Below are 21,621 nucleotides of genomic sequence, written 5' to 3'. Positions count from 1 at the left end.
ATCGCAGACACGAAAACAAGCAGCAGCAGCAGCAGAGATTCAACCACGCAACCAACATGCTTTCATTAGCTTGAGAATATTAAGTCATGTTATTATGTTAAACATACACAGAATCCCTTCATGTCTGAGCCCAACTTCGAGTATGATTAGAACAAGCAGAGGGCAAGTGGGACTTCTAAGGCAGCTGGAATTACCAAAAAGATTGGCCTCCTTTTCCGTCATCTGCCTGAATCCCTTTCAGAGTGCTTTAAATTCTGGATTCATGCTGGTTATTCTCCACTACCACCCATTCCCAGAGCCCAGGATTACTGTCACTCAGGGGGAGGATACGTCACTTTGCATTTAGGTAAAGACTCCGTGTTTTTTAGCTAGATAAAGGCTGACACAGGAAGTGAATTATTCATTTTAAACCACTATTGACACATTAGGAGTAGAAAAATTCAGGAGTGAAATGACACAAGAATCAAACACTACAGTTTTCCAAAAATGACATTAATGTAACAGAGATTATCTTCCCAAATATTGTCTCGTGACTCAAATGTAGCGGTTTTCTAAAATTAATTACTCAACATTTATTTTCAGAAACACTGATCTTTGTCGTGTATCAGCCTTAATATATAAATATATATATATATATATATATATATATATATATATATATATATATATATATATATATATATATATATATATATGTAAATTAGTAAATGAAAAATATCAAGGCGGTGTTTTCATTTGCAATTTTTAATTAAGAGACACTAAGTTCCCTCATGCAACTGTGAATACTGTGGAGCACTGTAACTGTGAAAGCAGAAGGCAATCAATAGGTTAATTTAGAGATTAATTAAGTGTAATGAAGAGAGACAACTCACACAAGATCAGGGAAAGAAAGAGACGCTTTTCATTTATAATATGAATGCAAAGATGCGTCTGCTAAAACAGGTGATTCTTAGTGACTTGGATTGATGGTCAGCAGGCTGAAGTCGTGCCCTGCGTGTTCCTGTACCAGACAATCGAAACTCAGTTCTCTGGTAAGACAGATTGCAAAATTGGAACCTGGTGGAAATCATTCTTCCACAATGGCACCATCTTGTCCTCTTGTCTTATGCATAACAAGCTGGAACCCTAAAGTCCACAAACACAAAAAAAGAAAGTGCATAGCAGGACCATTTACCACTGAGCCTCCTCAGATTTAGAGCACTTTTAGTGAGCCTCAATGGCACACTCAGTAGAAATACAGCTGCTGGATTAGAGATAAGCCAGGTACTGTGCACATCATTGTGCCTCAAACCCAAATGAGTTCATCAGATATAAAACAGATGGGACAAATTCTTCCACATAAAAATTAATATGCAAGCTATGTAAATACAAGTAAATGTGTCAACCTGCGTGTTTAAACAGTGTCTATATAATACTGAAGCAAACAGGGTGATCTACATAAACACTATGCTGATATGTGTCTTGTGCTGTGTGTTAGAGAGAATAATACAGACAACAAAGTAATAATATAAAATGTCAATAAAATGTGCTGATATTACATCGTGACGCTCATAATGAGTAGACTTGACAACATTTCACTGATGAATGATGATGATCTTAACATATATGTGAGGGGTGTATATGCCATGAGGGACAGAAACTGTCGAACAGCAACTCTGCCATATTATTCTAGGCTTAGATCACCACAGCCAATTCAATCCAGTCTAAACAATCAAAATTACCTAGAACGAGTGAAGTTAGAGGCAAGACAGCTCTGAGGAAAATAAAAAAAAAATGAGAAAGGTATAAGAAAGAAAATTTCAAATTCCACTTCAAATAAAGAGGACTTTACCACCCTTATAACACTCCATGAACTGGAGGGAATATACAAAATGTGAGAAATGAAATCAAACACAAGCTAATGGAGTTCAAAAAGGAACTCAGAAACTTCATGGCGGAGATAAATTTAAAAAAGAAAAGAAAAGAAAAAACAACGCTGTGGATGTTCTTAAGTACAGAACAGAGCTAAGTGAAGCAGAACAACAGGTGGAGGACACCGAGACAGCTGAAAGACACTGCTTTATTCTCTCAGACAACAGAAAATTAGCTTTTTAACAACAGAGCTGCCACTTGACAGAAGTTTTAGCCTGAAACTTCAGCAGGCCAAACGGGAACACGGCTCTTAACAACAAGATGATCCATACTGGTCAACTTCCATCTATATTATTAAAGACAAAATATTAAGCGGAGCCGATGCATAGAGGATCTCAGAAAGGGGGGAAATTTGCATTCACGTGCAATGACTTCCCTGCCAAAGTGAAACTAAAGCAACAGACATAAAGAACATTTTAATTAATTCTGGTTCTTCTTAATTTTAAAAATTAGGAACCATTTATGCTTCCAGGCACCAAACCCAGCCAAGATGAGGATACACTTGGAAAACAACATTCACCTTTATAACAATGCAGCAGAGGCTGTCGAAGACATGAAACACAGAGACTATAGCGTGGATCTTCAGACGAACTGGGAAAAGAAACTCACCCAAGGCACACACTAGAGCAAAGAAGAGGGATTTTTTTTTTATTTCATAAGAAATAAAAGACTTTCCATAAAAAAAGGGAGCTCCTAGCTAGAAGGAGTGCTTTTCCATCATTAAATAATGATGGATGGTAATGCAGGCAAGGGTACAACCCAACCCTGAAGGTGGAAGCCAGTGTTGCATTGGTTCTTAATATTTCTTTTACAAGTGATTGTTTTTATCATGTTCATCCTGTCGGCCCATGTGAGCTGAATTATGGTTGTAGGAAACAGTAAGTTTCAAATCATATTTATACAAGAAAACTCAGCTGTCCCTAAAGGAATGTGAAAATGAAAAGGGGTAACATGCTGCTACTCAATTCTATCACTTTTGAGTTGAATAGAGAGATCAGCTACAGGGGGGCAGATACATTTTAGTACAGGGAAAATAGAAAATAATCTGTCCACCTTCCTTTGCTCCATGGCTGTATACTTACCCCCACAAAGCCAGCACAAAAATCACAATGAAGGTTTTTGAGCTGATAGCCACAGAATCAGTGCACGCAATTTAAAAACCATAATAATCGACAAACGGGATGCATCTAATAACAATAAAAACATATCACCACAGACCTAACTATTGCAAAGGGAGCAAGAGAAAACTGGCTTATTGGACATTTGGAGAGACCTGCATCCATCAGGGAAAGATTCAAGCTTTTATTTAGCCCCCCATGGAACTAATAATAGATAATAGATGCAGAGTAACTATTATTTAATTATCTCTGTGTGCATCCCCAGTACTTCTTTATGGCACTGGTGAATCTTTAGTGAAATTGTCATGAAGTTCTTTGAATCTGCAGATATTCATTTTGCTAATCAAACATTTCTGTTCAGTGGTTATTTTTTACAAAGTTTCTTTACCAATCTTCTAGAAAATCTAACATCCTTATATTTAGTTTCTGTGGTACAGTAGATATCGCAATTCATATTCTGCAATGCAAAGCTCCTCATTAATCAGCCAGTTGATCAGCTGATTATGTGATAAGGGGATAAAATGCAAATTTGTAACCACAGAACTTTGTCGTATATGCAAGACGATGTCAGAGACAAGGAATCATTTGTCAGAAAAGCTGCATTTCATTTCCATCAAATGGATAAATGGACTAATTTTCTTACACTAAAAACTACATATACGATGACAAATTCTATCCAGATCACTCGGCCCTAATTAGGCTTTATACTAATCATTATTCTGATTTTGATTAATCTCTCATGCATTTTCTCTAATCAGCTCCAAGCACAACTTTCAGTCTGACATGAATTGATCAGTTAGGATGAATAGAGACATAACAGGACACTTAATGTGGAGGAAGAGGAACACGCCACAGTGCCCAGAAAAAAGCCTTTCACTGACAGAGAACATCGCTCTGCTCATGATTTCACACTGTGGGATCCAACTGCTGTGTGGAGACAAAAGTGGGGGATCAACACTCTCTGGCTCAAAGGTTGAGAGAGCAGCTTTCTGCCTCAACACCTCTCTCCAGACCACCACAGTTATTTTCAGAGACACACAGTGTGAAGATGAGACTTGGGAGCCTCTCTGGTATTTAAGTGATTCCTTCTGGGGCTGAAGCATTCAGGCCTTTTGGGGGAATGCAGTAGTTGGTACTATCTGCTGCTGCATATTCCCTTCCTATAATCTGTGCTAGTAATAAATAATGACGGCGGTACACGCTGCTTTACAAGTGAAGCCAATCAAATGGCCTCGTTGAGATTAGCCTTAAACTACTTAGCCCTCAGCACAGCAAATCCAGAGGCCCTCTGGCCTGTGATAACAGCTGTTGTGACCTGACAGCCCCATTTTTGTCGAAGAAGGACGGATTCCTTCCCACACACAACGAAAAACTTCCGCAATGTCTCAGTTAATGTTCAGCTTTATCTGTAAACTCGATAAACGGAGCCAAATCAAGCACTGACCAACTATATAAAACATATATATAGAAAGTTTAAAAGTGGTAAGATAAGCTCAAATACAGACTAATTATTTGCTTAAAATAGCCACAAAAACACCAACACCACACATGCACAGGGATCAAAAGTTGATAAATCAAATATTATATTTAAGTATTTAAACATATTAACAATGATCTAATTATTACTCGACTAGTTAGCTGGGATTCCCCTGTCACACCATAGATAACCTCAAATCACACATATGTATGGACAAGAGCCAAGGCTGCACTTCCTGTGGACGGGGATTAAGGTCAACAGCCAAGAAAGTCCTCTCAGTTTAAAAACAGCACCCATGCTGCTTCTACTATAGCCAGTGTGGAGTATAATGGCTGCTGAATTCAATGTATGTGCTCATTAAATGTAAAAAAAACAAAACAAAAAGAGTCCTGGTGTCCATGGGCACATTTGAGGACTCAGCTACACATTTAAAATCAGGGTCTTTTCCCAGTAATACAAAAAAACACCTTATGTGTGTGTGACACACTGATCAAATCAGATTAGTATTGGTATTTTTTATTGTTGAAAGATACTTTGACTAATGCATTGCAGAATATGTATTTAGAAATAAGAAAGACTCAATGGCACTGCTTGGTTTAATGGTTTAATCCAGGTGTCGTGTCATTTTGACACATGATAGGCAGTGCAGCGTTACACTGCCCATTTTAATGTAGCACAGTTTAGCAGCAGCCTCTGTGAGGGCAGCTGTTGCTCCATGTCTGCAGGCCACTAGGTCCAGCAGGAATTTAGGCATCTGTGACTACAGAATACAAATTCCTCTGCGCTGGGAAGACAGAGCAAGGCCCAGTAGCCATGGCAACATAAAGAAAACTGTGATTCCTAATCTCTGAGAAAAAGATACAGAGGCGTCATCTGGAGCTGAGGGGAATCATGTGGTTCAGGTTAAATAATAAGTAATTATCTTCACGCAGAGGGCTGCCATTTCCCTCATTCGAAGCAGTGAGGTACTTTTAGAGGCACATATTTTACTATATTTTCCTGTGTAATAATGTTGTAATTACTATGACCCTAAACACAGTTTTGGAGCCAAAAATACAGAGGGTGCAAACGCCACACCCTGTTCATGGCTTCTGTAGCACACTGAAAAGCGCTTCTTTGCACTTTAGGGTTAGTGAGATTTAAAGTCGACCAACAAAGATGTAGCTTGGACACGACACTCGCACACACACACAAATTCAACTGTGAAAAAAGGAACATCATACTTCGGAGTGCAGCGTATAAGGGTTCTCAGAGTGGAAAACAACCCACTCCGACCAATTTAACCACACATTAAGCATCGATGAGAGGTGAACATGAGTGTCTCTGCGAGCAAGAGGCTTAAAGCGCAAGAGTTTTGGGTCTGAATGCATGTCTGGGTTTTGTCTCGCCAAGTGAGGTTACCAAGCCAGTGCTGGGTGCAAACCAGGCTTTCAGCCTCGCAGTGCTGGCTCACTTTTTGACTGAGAACGATCTCCATGGTAACCTAACAGTATGCAGCACGGTCGTCCAGCTCTGGAGGAGGTTCAGTTCAGAGGACTGGATTAAAAATGTGTAAAGCGATTAAAAATGTGCACTAACCAATCGACACTGTGTCATGATTCATTCAAGACAGCGGCACATAAGTGAGGTGAAACAAGCTAGACCTACGTGAAAAGCACATTAATAAATACATCATGATGTATGATGCCTGGTCACAGAAGAGGCGAAAAGGGCAACAGCATTTTTCTAGCTCTTTCTAACATGAGTCTATTATGAGACCTGGCTAAAGAGTCGCCACTCAGCCATTCAGCCATTCAGCCAGATTTCCCTACGGCTGCTCAAGGTGTTACTATTATTATAATAGAAATTCCCCCCAGAGGCTCTAAAGCATTTACTACATGTAAAAGATGATAAACGAGCTTGTATTATGTTGTAGTGTGTTACTCACAAGACACCTCGACTAAAAACATTGCCAGTCGTCTTTGTACCTAATGATATTCTGTGTTTCCAATCCCACCACTGCTAGTACACATTAGTACACAGTATCAATACTTTGACTTCACTATTACTAATAAGATCTTATTCAAACTGCATGGTTCACAGTGGACGGCTTAATCATTTAACTTACATCATAATCATTCAACTGTAGTTTCGCTAATCAAATATATCTGTATTAGGCCAAATGCTTCCTCGCTTCCTCTCCATTTCAAGGAGTTCAACTGAGCCTATGGGAATGAGCACCCAGAAAATATTACTACATATTGGATTTTAATGAAAAAAAAAGAAAGTGTATCAAATTAAAACAACAAGATCTGTGTTGCCAGCAGAAATGTAGAAAACAAGATTAGCAAATCAATCTCTAATTCTACCAGTGAGCAGATATCTGTTGAATGTGCATCTAATTACAGCAAACTGGGCCCTTCAAAAAGTCAACTTTTAATTCAATATAAATAAAACTTTATCATCTTTAACTGTATGCTGCAGTATGCACAATAAACAGGATGAGTTGGATTTTAACATGGTTGGCTCTTTTGGAACTCAGGACACATGACAGGGTTATATTATGACTAAGCGACGACAGCTTCCCCAGAGGTGGCTATTCTGTGAGCGCTCGCAGTGACAGATAACCCTGAAATAGTCAATTGGTGCTGTTGAGACACTGCAGTCACCTGAAATGCCCAGAGCAGACCAACTCCGAGTCACTGTGTGAAAGCAGACATCCCCTGGACGCTTTTGATATCCATTATGGGGCATTCCCATACTGGCCTCCATTTACAGCTTTGATTCTTTTGGTGCTGGACTTCCGCACGTCACTTACTAGAAAAGACAGCCAGAGAAAAGCTCAACAGGTGGGATGTCCAGAGTAAAACACAAGAGCCAAACATGTTCATTGAGAGGAAGAAACTAATAAAAAAAAAACGTTGCTGGTACTTCCAGGAGACAAAGACTAGTTTCTTTGTAATAAGCTGAATTGACATATTTAACTGAAATTCACTATTCCACAATAATTTAATACAGATGTTGCTTTTTATATGACATTTTTAATGCCGAATATTTTGGAGCACACCTTTTTGAGGCAGGCAATGCAATGAAGCACTTTTTGTAGCACTTACTTGTACATTTCTAGTGTAGTTTGACCCACTTTTCTTGGGTAAACTGTTCCACTTCTCTCAGGTTTGGTTGTTCCCTCCTCCCAAGTATGAGTTTCAGCTCCTTCCATAGATGTTCAACTAGATTAAGATCAGAACCGTGAGCCTCCCACTTAAGAATAGACCAGTGTTTTCTTCTCATCAATTCGTCTGTGTTTTGCTGTATATGTAGGTTATAACCACGTTGGAAAAGCTGTGAAGATCTGCGACTTAGACAGAGGTTTCTCAAAGTGGGGAGTATTTTTTTCCCCAGAAAGACTTAATGACATCACATATTCAAGACTCTACAGTACTTCACAGACCTGCAGTACTACAACACAGCGTGTTCAATGATGTGTAATGGTACCAATACTGTTAGGCACATCTCTACAGAGAAGCAAGTCAGTTTAGTTTCTCCAGGACATATGAAATCATGTGGTTTACTATTCTCCACAGTAGGTTATTAAACAGTTCCCAGTTTAATGATGGATGAGGAGGCTGGGGTGTCAGATCAATACCTTCCCTATATGCATGTGTGCAGCTCATGCTACTGGTTTGAGATTTTACTCTCTGCCTTTCTCTCTCTCCTAAACACACACGCATGCACGCACACGCACGCGCACGCGCACACGCACACGCACACACACACACACACACACACACACACACACAGATATCCATCCCTTAGTCTTTGCTTCATTCATCCTGACTCTCCTTCCCACACATCTCTTCTATCTAGAGACCCCAAATTCAATTACTGCCAGGGTGCAGTGGGAGCCAGACTCAGCTGCACAGGTACAGCTGAAAGGAATTCTGACAGGCAACATTTCAAGCAAATACATCATGAAAGTGACTTCACTGCAGGCACTGACTGAAAACATAGACAGGGTGAACAGAGGGAGTTTTTGTTTTAATTACCAATGAAGCATGGCAGAAAGCAACATGAAAAAAAAATAAAAACTGTACGTAGTGTGGGAGAACAGTCCTTTTAAGAAAATTCCAGGAGAAAAGAGGAAAAACTGGTGAAGCTAGGGCCCCTGGAGTAAAATAAGGCATCGGAGGATAAGAATAATCTCATGATATCACACTGCTAGTCTGGTCTGACATGTTAATTAGGCCTCCAAATCTCTGAGATATTCATAAATTATTGAGGAGGGGCAGTGTTGCTTTTAGGCCACTGTGCAGCTGAGGCAAACCATCTCCCATAAGAGTTTCACTATTTATTTGAGACCATGTGGACATCAAAGAAACGGTGCAGCCTGGATAAGAGCAGCAGAGCTGCCACACCCATGTACTATGAAATCTACCTACCATGCTGCTACTTAGTCAGAATGCCACAGCTCAACGGTTTATTGAAATGATCTGAACACTGTAATCAAAGGGCAACGTTCAATGGAATAATGTATGTGCATGAAAAGTCAGAGGCTCCACCTTCATGCATCTGTCACAAAGCCCTTCAAAGGGATCCCAGGTTATATTTGGTCACACAGGCAGATAGAGTCGGCAGCACTGCTGTCTGAACCACACAAACATGAGCATCTTCCACAAGAGACATCCATCTTGGTTACCATAGGAACAAGACTTATTATAAAGGCATCACTTTTCCCAAAGCACCTGCGCGCAGTATAGAAACCAGTACAACATAATGTTGTCAGACATAACCTGACAGAATTGGTGACAGCTTTTGTCATTCGCCATGTGCTGTTTCACCCTGTCCTTCCAAGAAACAGCTTGAATGATGCAGGATTATCTAGCTATGAATCGTACCACAACAGCTATGGATATAGTAGGCATGTCTGCTTTTACTTCACGTAAAATGGTAGGATGAGATTTAATGCGAGTATTTACGACTGAAACTATTGTATTAAATTACAACAGAGCAACCCTCCACGCTTGAATTCATACTTCATACATGCTCATCATATGACTATGATTAGTAGAAGCAGGATTTTTTTCTTTTAGTTGTGCGCTGTGATCTTTCTGCAAAAACGCCAACTTATTTTGTTATAATCTAAATTGCACTTCATAACACTTTATTGGAACTAACCTGACTGGCTGGTGGGAAGGTAATGCATATCAGTGTCATCGCTGGAAATTTCATATTTTTGTTACAACAAATATAACATATTGTAATCAGTATCACGCCAATATGCAGTCGTAGTTCTGTGCTAATCATTCTACTAAACACAAAACATGTGGATATATTTTAAGTCTCAATTAAAATGTCTTAAAATTGGATGAGCTACTACAAAATCTTTCCAGTTAACATGTCATAATAGCAAAAGTATTGATGGTTTGGCATCAGCAGTGTGGAATTCAATAAAGTTGCGTAATGAAAATGTCATTTCTCTTCATGTCTCAGATCAAGTGTGTGGTTTTCAGCATACTCTAACATGTTAGTATTCTTAGCCATCAGCCACTAGATAATTCTCACTGTTGCTCCTCTCCTGTGGCTCTTATCCTCCACGACCCAATTACATTTTAGGATGTGAGCGAGGAAGATTGCTGTACATGGGAAAAACAACCCCCCCCCCATAGTCCACTGTGGGATTTCAATTTCAAGCCATGAGAGAAAGGCAACCGAGGGTTCAGAGTTCATGTGAGGAAAGCATAAGAATATTTTCTGGCAGAAGACAGTCAGTGCAAGAATGATGCAAGGCACATGAATGCTATTATATTACTGAACACTTTCAAGATTTTCCAGCTTCAATGTCTCATTCACCAGTGGAAAATCTGAGAACGGCTTTCATCTTCCTACTGCATGAGCGTTCAAAACCACAGCACTGGCTCTACAGTAACACAGAAATCTCCTATTTATGTTTTTATGGTGATGGTATGTGACCCCTCCCCCCAAATCCCTGCCACCCCGAACACAATGACATCTTTGAGGGAAACTGGGCTAATCAGGGGTGAAATGTAGAAGAGCTAATAATCATCCAAAACTTATTGTCAGTCACATTTTACGTCAAGGGATTTCAACAACAAATAAGCCACTCATACAAATACCCAGTGCACACATCGAGGTGGGCTGTGTCATCTTAATATGTTAGTCATAATTGGTGTGCAGCAGTGTATCCCCATGTTAGTGCGCCACACTCACATTAATGCTCTGCATGGAAATGCCCCCCCTCCTTCTACCCGCCGCTCTTCAGCAGCAGATATCAGAAGAAGACAGAACTCTGCAGCACAGCAACCAGCTCCGACGCTCCTCGTCTTCCTCTATGTGTAGCCATGGCAACCCACACATTGACCGTGTGGCCTTTCAGAGAAGAACTTGTATAGTGTTGAAATTCGCAGCAATGTATGTTCACAGAGAGCCTCACCCAAAGATCCGAACTACTACCTCTTATACCGGGAGCAAACCGTTTGCTGCAGCTCAAAGGTTGCTGTAGCCATGTCGACTAAGTCCTTTCTAGCAGCACAGACAGGGATGATAAATGCCAAATAATTCCTTTCCATGCCAGGAGGCCATTCAAAGTGGTTGCATGGGTTTTCTTACAGAGAATAACAACAGATTAAACCAGGCTAAAACAATGAGACAGCCGAGTTTAAGAACAGAAATAAGCAATGTTCTATTTTAATCCTCACTCAAGAGAACAAATGTAATATGTTAGCAGATTGGACAACTGTGACAAACATTAGGATACAAGTAGTTCCCAGGCTTCTTGTTGTATCGTGGCCCCCTGTTCGACTGTCTCCCCAGTGAGGCTGCAAACACTTTCTCCGGTGGAATGGGAGATAAAATCAGAGAGGCACTATTTATCTGCACACTGTCCCTAACAATCATTTCATTCACAACTCTCTATACTCTGAAGAGAGAGGTGAGATTGCCATGGTCACCATCTCTTTGCATCTTTCTCCCAGTTTTCTCTTGCGGCTTTTAAAATCAATTCTCCACAACAGAGGCACGCCGCTCAAACCCAAAAACGTCTGCATGTGGTGCTACGGCCACAGCACTGTAAATCTAAATAGATCTTATTGTTGCTCCTACATGACTCATTTTAGTGAAAGCAGAGTGACAGTAATGGATTTAGAAAACTCATTGACATGGTGTAAAATGTAGGAGAGAGTTGCTCTGGGCTGCAGAGCTGCTGCCCCATTCTCCTGAATGCTGTAACAGCCAATCAAATCCCATTTGTATTCATATTCGGCCAATGACAGCTCATCAAGAAATGTTGGTGCTGAATCATCCTCTGTGCCCAAATCATTCAACCACCACCTCTGTCAGTTCTCTCCTTAAAGCGCTATGAGGCTGGAGAAGCAGACCGTGTCCCAACCACTGCTCTGAGTTTAACATGATTTAGAACACGGCTAAAAGACTAGACTGCCCTCCTTCCTCTGCCTTCTTTTACACTCAGCATGTTTTTAAAATACACAACGTGAAACATGAGATACTGAGAACCTTTGATAGTCTGTAATGTGCACAAATGATATGTGTGTTGAATTTCAATTATGCCAAGCTGTCTCGCAGTGCAGAGGAAATGTTGCAGAAGACGAAATCCATCACAGTAGTCCACATAGTTATACGAGTTGGTTTATTAGCTAATAATTATTATTTCTAATGTATTGTAACATGAGGTCTAAGTTAGTTATTGAATCTACTGTGCCACACACAGACAGGCGTATACCCTGACAGGCATACAGTACAGAATCTGATCATACAAAAGCAGCAAGTCTTTTAAATGTGACTCGGCTTGGCATATTTGCTAGAAATGTCTTAGACTATTGATGGAAACAAAGTAAGACAGATATTGAATTATACAAGGCTTTGTCAACTATTGACAATGGCGTCAATGTCAAATTTATTAACTACACTGGTCAGCCTGCCATTATTTAGGTAATAGGAATTCAGGTTCATCCATTTTCTTCTGCTTATCTGGGGTTGGGTTGCAGGGGCAGCAGCCTAAGCAGAGATGCCCAGACTTCCCTCTTCAGCTCTTCTGGGGGAACACTTAGGCATTCCCAGACCAGTTGAGAGATATAGTCCCTCTAATGTGTGCTGGGTCATCCTAGGGGCCTCTTCCTAGTGGGTAGGGGCACAGCAAAACTCTTTGAAAATGGTTGGTCCCCCTTCTATGCTGGATTCTGGGTTCTGCGGTAGTCCAGCTTGTCCATAGGGTTAGGGTTGTCCATAAACACCATGTTCAAACATAAGGGTTCCCATAACGCATGTGGCATTAGGAAGTCGATCATCTGCTTTTTGATCTTGTCATCTGACCTCCGACCATATATCTTGGACACTCGGGTGAAGAGAGGTGCTAAGCTGTCAACCGATCACCCCCTGTTGGCATTCAGGTCAGTGCTCAAAATGCAGTGTATTCATTGCACCCTGACTACCCGACCATCCATGTGCACTGATCAACAGGTGGTAAAAGATAGAAACATCTCAGTTCCTCTTCAACATAGCTGATCAGTGAGTCAGTAAACAACCATGCCGAATCAGTAGAAGACAGAGCTGAAAGAAGCTCTTCATCATGCTTCTACTCATTAAGTCAGGACCTCGTTGCCATTCAGCTGACAACGAGGCACACTGGAGCTGCTCTAATTGCTTCCCATCACAATGAATGGGTGACAGCATATGGGGAAAAGAGTGGCGAGTGGTGAGACGATGGTAAGCCCTCTGGACTGGTGTGAGAGCCTTGCTCTGAAGCATACAGACCCTTCCTTTTGTGACATAGTCCCTTTTAACCTGGGTGGTCCTGGCTGCCCTGATTTCTCTGGCTGTACACATGCTTTAGTATGGGAATGAGGAAAAGAAAAAAAATCTCCCTGAGAATAAGATGCCTTTTTGTGTGGCCAGGAATAGGATAATTATAGCTGGATGCAAGCTACCCATAGCTCTAACTATAGTATTTGTGATTCCAACTTACTGCTGATCTCCATCTTTTACAACAATACTGAGAACATTTATAATCATCATTTTAGTTTTACATGTTACAGTACAGTTTCTAATGGGCTCTGCACATAAAGTATAACTGACCATTAGATTTACATGAATTTGGTCATAAAACACATCCTGAATGGGACATGAAGGTTGACACCAAATTTAAGTTTGAATACAGACCACTACTTTTTTTGTGCGTGTGCATTAATTGACTGTTGACGTTAATGGTAATTAGAAAATCAAAAGTAATATATTGCAGTTTAATGAGTCTGTGCTTGGTAAAAAATGTTATATGGAAAGCAAATGAAAATGCCAAGAGATGAAGGGAATTGTAATTAATGAATTCAGGATTTCTCTCTCTCTCTCTTTCTCTCTCTCTCTCTGCACAGTAGCTTTTGTAGCAGCTGTGCAGCGACTGTAATGGACAAAATGATGGCTGGAACAGACTACAGTCCTCAGGGCCTCATTATAGATGGAAAAGTAATAGTACAACATAGGAGAGACAGTACGTGTCTGAATTTCTCACTGTGAATGCCTGTGTTGCTAATGTCAGTATTGAATGGGAGGTGGAAGGTTCCGTGTTAGGTTATATTCATTAGTATTCTAGCAGTAAGGTTTGGCTAATGGAGCCTGACTGTTTCCTTCATTCACAGGAATGAGCATGATTCTCCTCCCTCCGTTCTGCTTCCATCATCCCATCCCCACCCCTCCCCAAATCCATGCTGCACTCACATGGTTCACAAGCAACTTCTGCGGAGCTTCCACCATCCATCAGTAAACATAAGCATCAAAACATCAGCACAGACAGTGTCAGGGTATGTTAGCCTGAGGACTGCAAGACAGACTGAGGGCTACTGTGTGGATTTCCTGCACTGCAAAAATCTGCACTACAATACCAAGTACAAAGGACAGAAGCAAGCCTCCAATTGCAATTTGAATAATTCCTTAAAAAAATCAATACGAAAAAGGTGCATTCGAGCTCAAGTATGCTTTTTAATCAATTCCCGTCAAAGTGCCAAATTTCATCAGCATCAACACAAGTGTGTTCACAGCCAGAGCGCTAAGTAGGCCACAGCATGGTATGTGACCCACGAGAAGGCTCGATGGCCCCTTTTTGTTTCTCAACCATATGATACTCTGCCCGCTGAGGTGGAAACCTACCCATCTGAACCAGAGGAACAGGAACTGAAGCCTTCGGTATCAGTAACAGGGGAGGTGAGACGTTTAATGTTTTCTTAAAGAGACACGTAAAAAAAAAAATCCTGCCTCGAGTCACTTTGACCATAAAATCATCTGAGATGAACTGCTGCTTCTCGTCTAATACTGCATGTCCCGACTGTGAAATAAAAGACCAGATAATTGCTTGACAAACGCGTTTTGTGGACCATGCTGTTATCTCACTTTAATGCTGCAGGGGAGAGATTAATATCAGTTGGATCTAACCCAAGTTTACGAATGTTTTCTTTACTTTCTGTTTTAAGTGTGCCCAGAAAAAGCTGAGAACTTTGGGATGTAACTAGTTATTAGCCCCCCAAAACACATCATGTGTCATATATATATATGTGACAAAGAACACTGGACACTGGACTGTGTGAAAACGCGTGTTTCAATTTCTTTTTTTCAAGATAACACATTTTTCCACCCTGAATTTGAGCGAACGACTGAAGAAAATGTACTCCATGTACACCTTTGGGCAAAAACAATATCAAGCTCACTGAGATTTTTATTTCAAGCCCTGGCTTGAGATAGAGGCTATAATGTGTGTTAAATTGAGCATGAATAAAGCTCTCTGCCTTTTGTTACCCTCTCCTGAGCACCATATTCACCCTGTTTCAATCCAACCTGCCTGCTGCAGTTCAAAAAAGGCTCATCTACCTCACCACCTATGCAGCTCAACTACAGCAACATGACGACCCAGCTAGGTCTACAAAAGGTCGTTGCAGAAGTCAAGATGGGGTCATTTACAGCATGCACTACCCCTTCTATTGTTCCAACATATAGCACAACATTTCAATATAGTGCCCCATTGTTCCAGTGGCAGCGCTGGTGTTTTGTGATCTCTCTGACAGCAAGCAGAAACAAGAAGGAGGGAGAGACTATACCAAAACTGCCATACCTACAAACCTGACATGCCAAAAAAAGATTTAGTGTGAACTCTTTGGAGGGTGAAGCAGTCTCAGACTGTGGGACACAAGAACCCAGATATCCCCTCAGAGAGCCAAGCTTCCAGCAGGTACAAGTCTCGCCACCTGCTTTAGGAACAACTTTTACCCAAGCTGCCCTGGGAACCTGTCACTAAACTGTCAACAAAGCTCAGCAGCTTTATCGCCGGACCCCATTCATACAAATTAAACAGGTCCTCAGCGCCTGCTGATGTATCCGTTTCCCTCCATCACCACTTTCCTCTATCTCCTCATTTCACTCAGCTATTCCAGGCTGGAAGCACTGTGGTCACAGGATAGAGCTAGTATTCATATTCTGAGACAAATAACAGTCTTTTCACTTCACCCCTATGTTTCAGCCATTAAATCAAAGTCTCAGGACACCTTTCCAAAACACGACCAAGTCCAGAGGAATGCTAGGGGAAAAATTACTGCGTATCATATCCTCTCTGCAAAGCTAGGGCAAGAAAAAGTATGTGAATTTTATGGTTTTCTGCATCAATTTCTCATAAAATGTGATTTGATCTTCATCTAAGTCAAGAGCATTAACAAAATATACAATATAATGTGCCTAAGGTAATAACACAAAAACTTTCATGTCTTTATTGAGAGCAACCATAAAAACCTCAAGGTGCGAGTGGAAGAAGTATGTGAACCCTTTGAATAATGAGCTCAAAAGAGTCAGGCGTTAGCATAAGTTAAGTAAAATTAGTTTGGAGATGTGGACTAGAGCTACTTTGACTGACAAAAAACACTCAAATCTTTTGAGTTTGCTCTGCAAAAGAAGAATACGCTGGTGTGAGCCACACCTCACTAAAACAAGGGCAGCAAGTCAAAATGACCCAAAGAGCACAACAAACACTCATCAATGAGGTAAATAAACAACCCAGAGTAACAGCCAGACAGACGAATATTTGAAGGCATCATTGGAACTGGCTCAACACTTAGTAATTCCAAGGGTTCACGTACTTTTTCCACTAGCACTATGAGATTTTTATGGTTGTTCCCCCAAAAGTATTTGAACAGTGAGGCCTGTTCCTTTATTTTTGCTGTAGACTGAAAACATTTGTGTTTGACATCAAAAGATGAATATGAGACAGGTGTTTACATCTGGATCTGATACACAACCTAGAAGGTAGCATCTTTTGTTTAAACCCATCCCTTTTTCCTTTTTTCCACACCATTAGGTGTTTGTGTATATCTGCATATCTCAGAGGTTGTTATTGAGCCCAGGAGGAATAAAAACTGTGGTGCTATGAATAACAGCAATACAACAGGTTTGACACAGTTTGGGAGATCTGAAAGCAGTGATCAGTAGATACCACCACAAAGACACCCTATGTTAGTAATGTCAGGAACCCTAACATTACTAAATCTGCATCTGTCCCAGTTTTATGCATGCATTCAGCATCATGCAGTTGCCATAGCAACTGGTTCCTGAAAACAGGAATTCTTTCTTGGCTATTGTGCGACAATGAAGAGTCACATTATATAATGACTCACCGAGATGTCAAACAGCTCCTCTGAGTCATCCAACATACGGACCCTGATGGTGACATGTCGTCCAGGGGGCATGGCTGGAGGTCTGTGCCCGGGGTCCAACGTACTGATGCCAAGAGTCTCTGGGGCTCCAAGACGGTGCCCTGCCCCAAAGGTAACTGGCTCTGGATCTGACTCTGCCATGATGCACTCCACAGGTCACTGCCCAGCCTGCAGAGACACCAAGACACAAAGCTCAGCATCACATCCTCTATACTTTGCACAAGACCATACACACACAAAAGAAAATACAGATAAAACACTATAATAAATTATTGCAGTAGTAAAGAAACTTCCTTTCACAATGTATCAGTGGTGCAGTAGGTGAAATACAATGAGGACCCAGAGGACAAGCTGCACAACCTTTTGTGTCACACTAACAGAGTAATTGCAAACGCAGTATTTGCACTCGCCGCTAATGGCTGATAATTGTTGCCTGTGGGAGAACCAATTACTGGAAAAAAGATCCAAGCATGTTCTTGATTTCAAAGCACAAATCAGGGAGCCTTAATTTGATTTGACAAACGAATCACGAGGCTACACTGTAAAATCAAAGAGTCATCGCAATGACAACAGAGTCTGGAAGTCGTAACAGCAAGACATTAGGGCCAAAGACACGAAGACATATACATAGTTAGGTTTTAATAGGGCTCAAGGTCAAAACACTGCAGGAGATGTGTAATGAATTTTAGCTTTCCACAGTAACACATCACGTCTAGAGCACATGAAAACTAACTACAAAACATTGACTAATGGTGGAAACAGCTAAGAAGAAAGAATAAATAGCTAAACAGCTAAAAGGAATGGATTAAATTTAAATGGACAGAGTTAGTTTCTCATCTACATCATCAGTAAAGGTATCAGTTAAAGGTAAGATCATTTACATCACTACTGTGTTTAATGAAAATTAAAATGTAATGTGCTGCTATCCTTATCATTTTTTTAATAGAAAATATTCTTTATAGTGAAAATGTCCATGTACAGTTTTTTTTCTTTAAGAAAACCTCACATGCAAAGTTGGAATAGATGCTTTAAGTTATAGATTTATGTTTATATATATATATATATATATATATATATATATATATATATATATATATACACACATCTATGACTATAGTAGAGTAATGCATTTCATAAACAGCTAAAATTAGTGAAATGTAAAAAAACAAGCAATAGTTGAAATAGTTCGCATTATTTACCGACTGCCTTAATAAAGTCATGAATACAGATGGTTCAAAGATAAAATTGAAATGTTTAGCATAATGTTCTGCATAATAGAGCAAATAAACTGTGTGTGAGAGGACTAAAGGACTACATCTGACAAAAAACAAAAAGCCACCGTCTGACCACATCCAGCTATGGAGGGTGACATTTGATATTCAAATATCACCCTAAATAATCTGCAGTGTCGCTCAGTCTCTATTTGTCCCAGATGGAGGAGTGTGTTTGGACAACGCTGTGGACTCAATCATTGTGGGTTGACACACGAGCAGGTCACCATCCACCCCTGCTTCATTTTCTCTTCATTGCACATTCCAGCAGGCTGAAGTCACCCTGAGACCTCACCGAGTGGTTTCATCGGGAGTGCTGAGACCAGGGGGCCAGTTGATCAGCCGCTGCAGAGGTGAATGACTGCTGCCAAATTTAGGATGAAAGCTGAATAAGGCATTTTAAAAAGGAGTGGATAATGTAATCCAGCCGAGTGCATTGAGAAAAACAGGCCAAGGACAGTGGATATACTAGATTCTGTCTGATGGTTTAGAGAGGCAAATAAAAAGTTTCCAGTCTAAAAAACTGCAGACTGAAGTTGGAGTGCATTTAATGCACAATAAGTGATATGCCATAAGGCTGGCTGCAACTAATGGATCTTTTCATGATGGATTATTTTAACTACTTTTGCAATGAACTAATCAATCATTAGGTTTGTAAAGTGATAGAACATTGTGATAAATATGTCTGCTGCAGTTTCAGAGAGTTGATGTCTTACATAGCAGTACAAGGGAAAAGCACCTAATTGCAATTGAACAATACCTATAACCTACTGTACGTTTAGCTACGTGTTAAAGTGTAAAGCTGGTTCTTAAACCGATTCAACAGGCTGACTTAGATTTAATAAAACGATATTAAAGACCAACCACAAGGTCAGAGTACAGAGTTTTCATCATTCGCACTTGCAGTCTGTCATCACAGAGCAGTGGGTGCAAGGTGTGTGAACTTCCCAGCTGAAGTGCGGACTACACTCCCTTGGGCAGGTGGAAACCAAACCTAACGGCTATCCACGGCGGTATGTGCAGAAATACATAGATACAGTATCCAGATACATTTTTCCATTCAAGCACAGTCATTTCTGACACTCGATCCTCACACCATTCCGGCTCAGCGTGCTTCGCCTTGACTACTGCCCAGCGTCTCATGTCGAGTCTGTGAGTTGACATCTTACAGTATATGACCTGCACATGCATGCCACGTAACCAGACACTCTTCAAATAAAGCACCAGTGAAACAGGGGCGAGTGAAAGAGCAGACAGTGATTATTTCAACCCACACGTACCCTCCCCTTCGCCAGGAATCATGAATCAGCCAGTCATGAGTGTAGATCTGGGTGTTCCCGTGAATAGGTAACTAAGGTCCAAACAAACACACAAAACAAGCACCAGTACAGCTGGCACCTTGTTCCCAGGGCCCGAGAGCGACATAAAGCACAGTCACCCGGTATGACATGTCAGAGAGACATTTACACACCCCTGGGTTTTTGCAACCACTCTGCATTTGAACTTGTTTGCTTGAAATTCCCCACAAGAGTGTAACATTGAGCTGGGGTTGTTAACAGTGGCCCCTGGGTGCGCAGGAGCACAGACGGGACCCTCAGTGCAGTCCAGCACCGCACAGCTGGAATCCTTTAGTGACAGCTGAATAGCCAGAGGCCCGGGGCTTCTGCATGCAGACGTGTACCTGAAGGGAGCTCCCAAACAAAACACACACACACACACACACACACACACAAAAAAAAAATAAAAGAGCTCAATTTCCTCTGTGTTCTGACGGAAACACACACTGATACCTGGGTGTGGCTGGCATTGGGTGATTTACTAAGTTCCCACTGCCTCTATGGGCAACCAAATGACAACCAACATTATTACACATGCCTGCTGTAAACCAGATCTCCAGGCTGCCATTTAAAAAAAAAAAAAAAAAAAGAAAGAAACGCCTGTGCATGAACAGGAATGAAATGAGGATTGAGGAAACAGTGCAGAAAATGGTGAGATCCAGCAGTCGGTGAGGTCCACGCTGCTCGGCTCACTTCCCACGGTCTGCTGCTGCTGCTGCTGCTGGTGGTGGTGGTGCTGGTGGTGGTGGTGTGTTCACGCTATGGGTGTAATGTAGGTAAAAGGAAATGATCAGCCAGCACGGGAGATGTGACATGAATGCTGCGCCTGGACGCACCTGGACAGCCGCTGGAACACACACACACACACACACACACTAACACACACACACACACACACACACACACACTAACACACACACTTCTTAGGGCGATATTGTGGATCGTTTTAATTTCACACATGGGCTATGTAGATTATTTTCCTCCATTACAGCTATGAGCCGATCTGTGACTGCGGCGTCTTGCGTCCATCCATCCGGCTGAGGACAGACAGGACACTTGGGGGGCTGCACAGGAACATTTTTTTTTTTACACAGCGATAGTTATTTTCCTTCCTCGAAATCCACGGGATCACAGAACAACACGGCAAAGATACTCCCAGGACTTAACCTTAATCTCCTCAAACAAGTTGAATCACTTCCCTTAAGAGCGCACACACACGCACACACACACGCACGCACGCACACGGAGGACTTGGCTGCACGATTCTTACCCCTTCTTTCGAAATGCGGGCTTATCCACACGTATGTATGTCCCGAAAGGAGATGTTACATCCAGATCCAGCCGTAGTGAGGGTGGGGAAGGAGCCCAGTCAGGGGTTTAGATGGTGCTCGCAGCGGAGCCGAGGCTTTTTGCGGTCGCCATGGCGGACGACTGAGCGAGTGAGCCGGGGAGAGACGGGATTACATTGGATCGAGCGGCGGATCACTCCCGGTGCCTTCACTCAGACAATGAAGGAAGTGCAGCACCTCCACCTTCCCCACAGCTTTCCAGGGCGCAGAAGAGCAACAGCACCATCTAGTGGCTGAAGCTGGAGCAGGATGCAATGACCGTCAATGTCCACAAATCCACAGAAAAAAAAAAAAAAAAAAAACAGTGGTGGAGTCTTTACTTAAGTAAAAGTACCACATGCACAATTAAAAAATAATCTACAACCTGTCTTGCATTTAAAAAAATAGTATGTATAAGTATTATAGTATTAAGTATCTCCCTCTGTGATTACTAAAGTAACTGTAGCAAAGGTAACAACAAAAA

At 41.3% G+C, this 21,621-nt stretch overlaps 1 protein-coding gene across 1 annotated transcript in view; it reads right to left on the bottom strand.

Moving 5' to 3' along the window:
* LOC113172919 (FERM, ARHGEF and pleckstrin domain-containing protein 1) overlaps positions 1-21,304 on the bottom strand; it is a 44,555-nt gene extending 23,251 nt beyond the window's left edge. The window contains exons 1-2 of the mRNA XM_026376002.1: positions 21,080-21,304; positions 17,163-17,369 (exon numbers count right to left, since the gene is read on the bottom strand). Coding sequence (XP_026231787.1) covers positions 17,163-17,342 — 180 coding nt within the window. The 5' untranslated portion in view covers positions 17,343-17,369; positions 21,080-21,304. The remainder of the gene's footprint in view (positions 1-17,162; positions 17,370-21,079) is intronic.
* Positions 21,305-21,621: the final 317 nt, after the last annotated feature.

This window comes from Anabas testudineus, chromosome 21, assembly GCF_900324465.2.
Source record: "Anabas testudineus chromosome 21, fAnaTes1.2, whole genome shotgun sequence".
In the NCBI taxonomy this organism is placed as follows: Eukaryota; Metazoa; Chordata; class Actinopteri; order Anabantiformes; family Anabantidae; genus Anabas; species Anabas testudineus.
The sequence above is the reverse complement of the archived record's forward strand: the minus strand, read 5'-3'. Positions and strand labels throughout refer to the sequence as shown.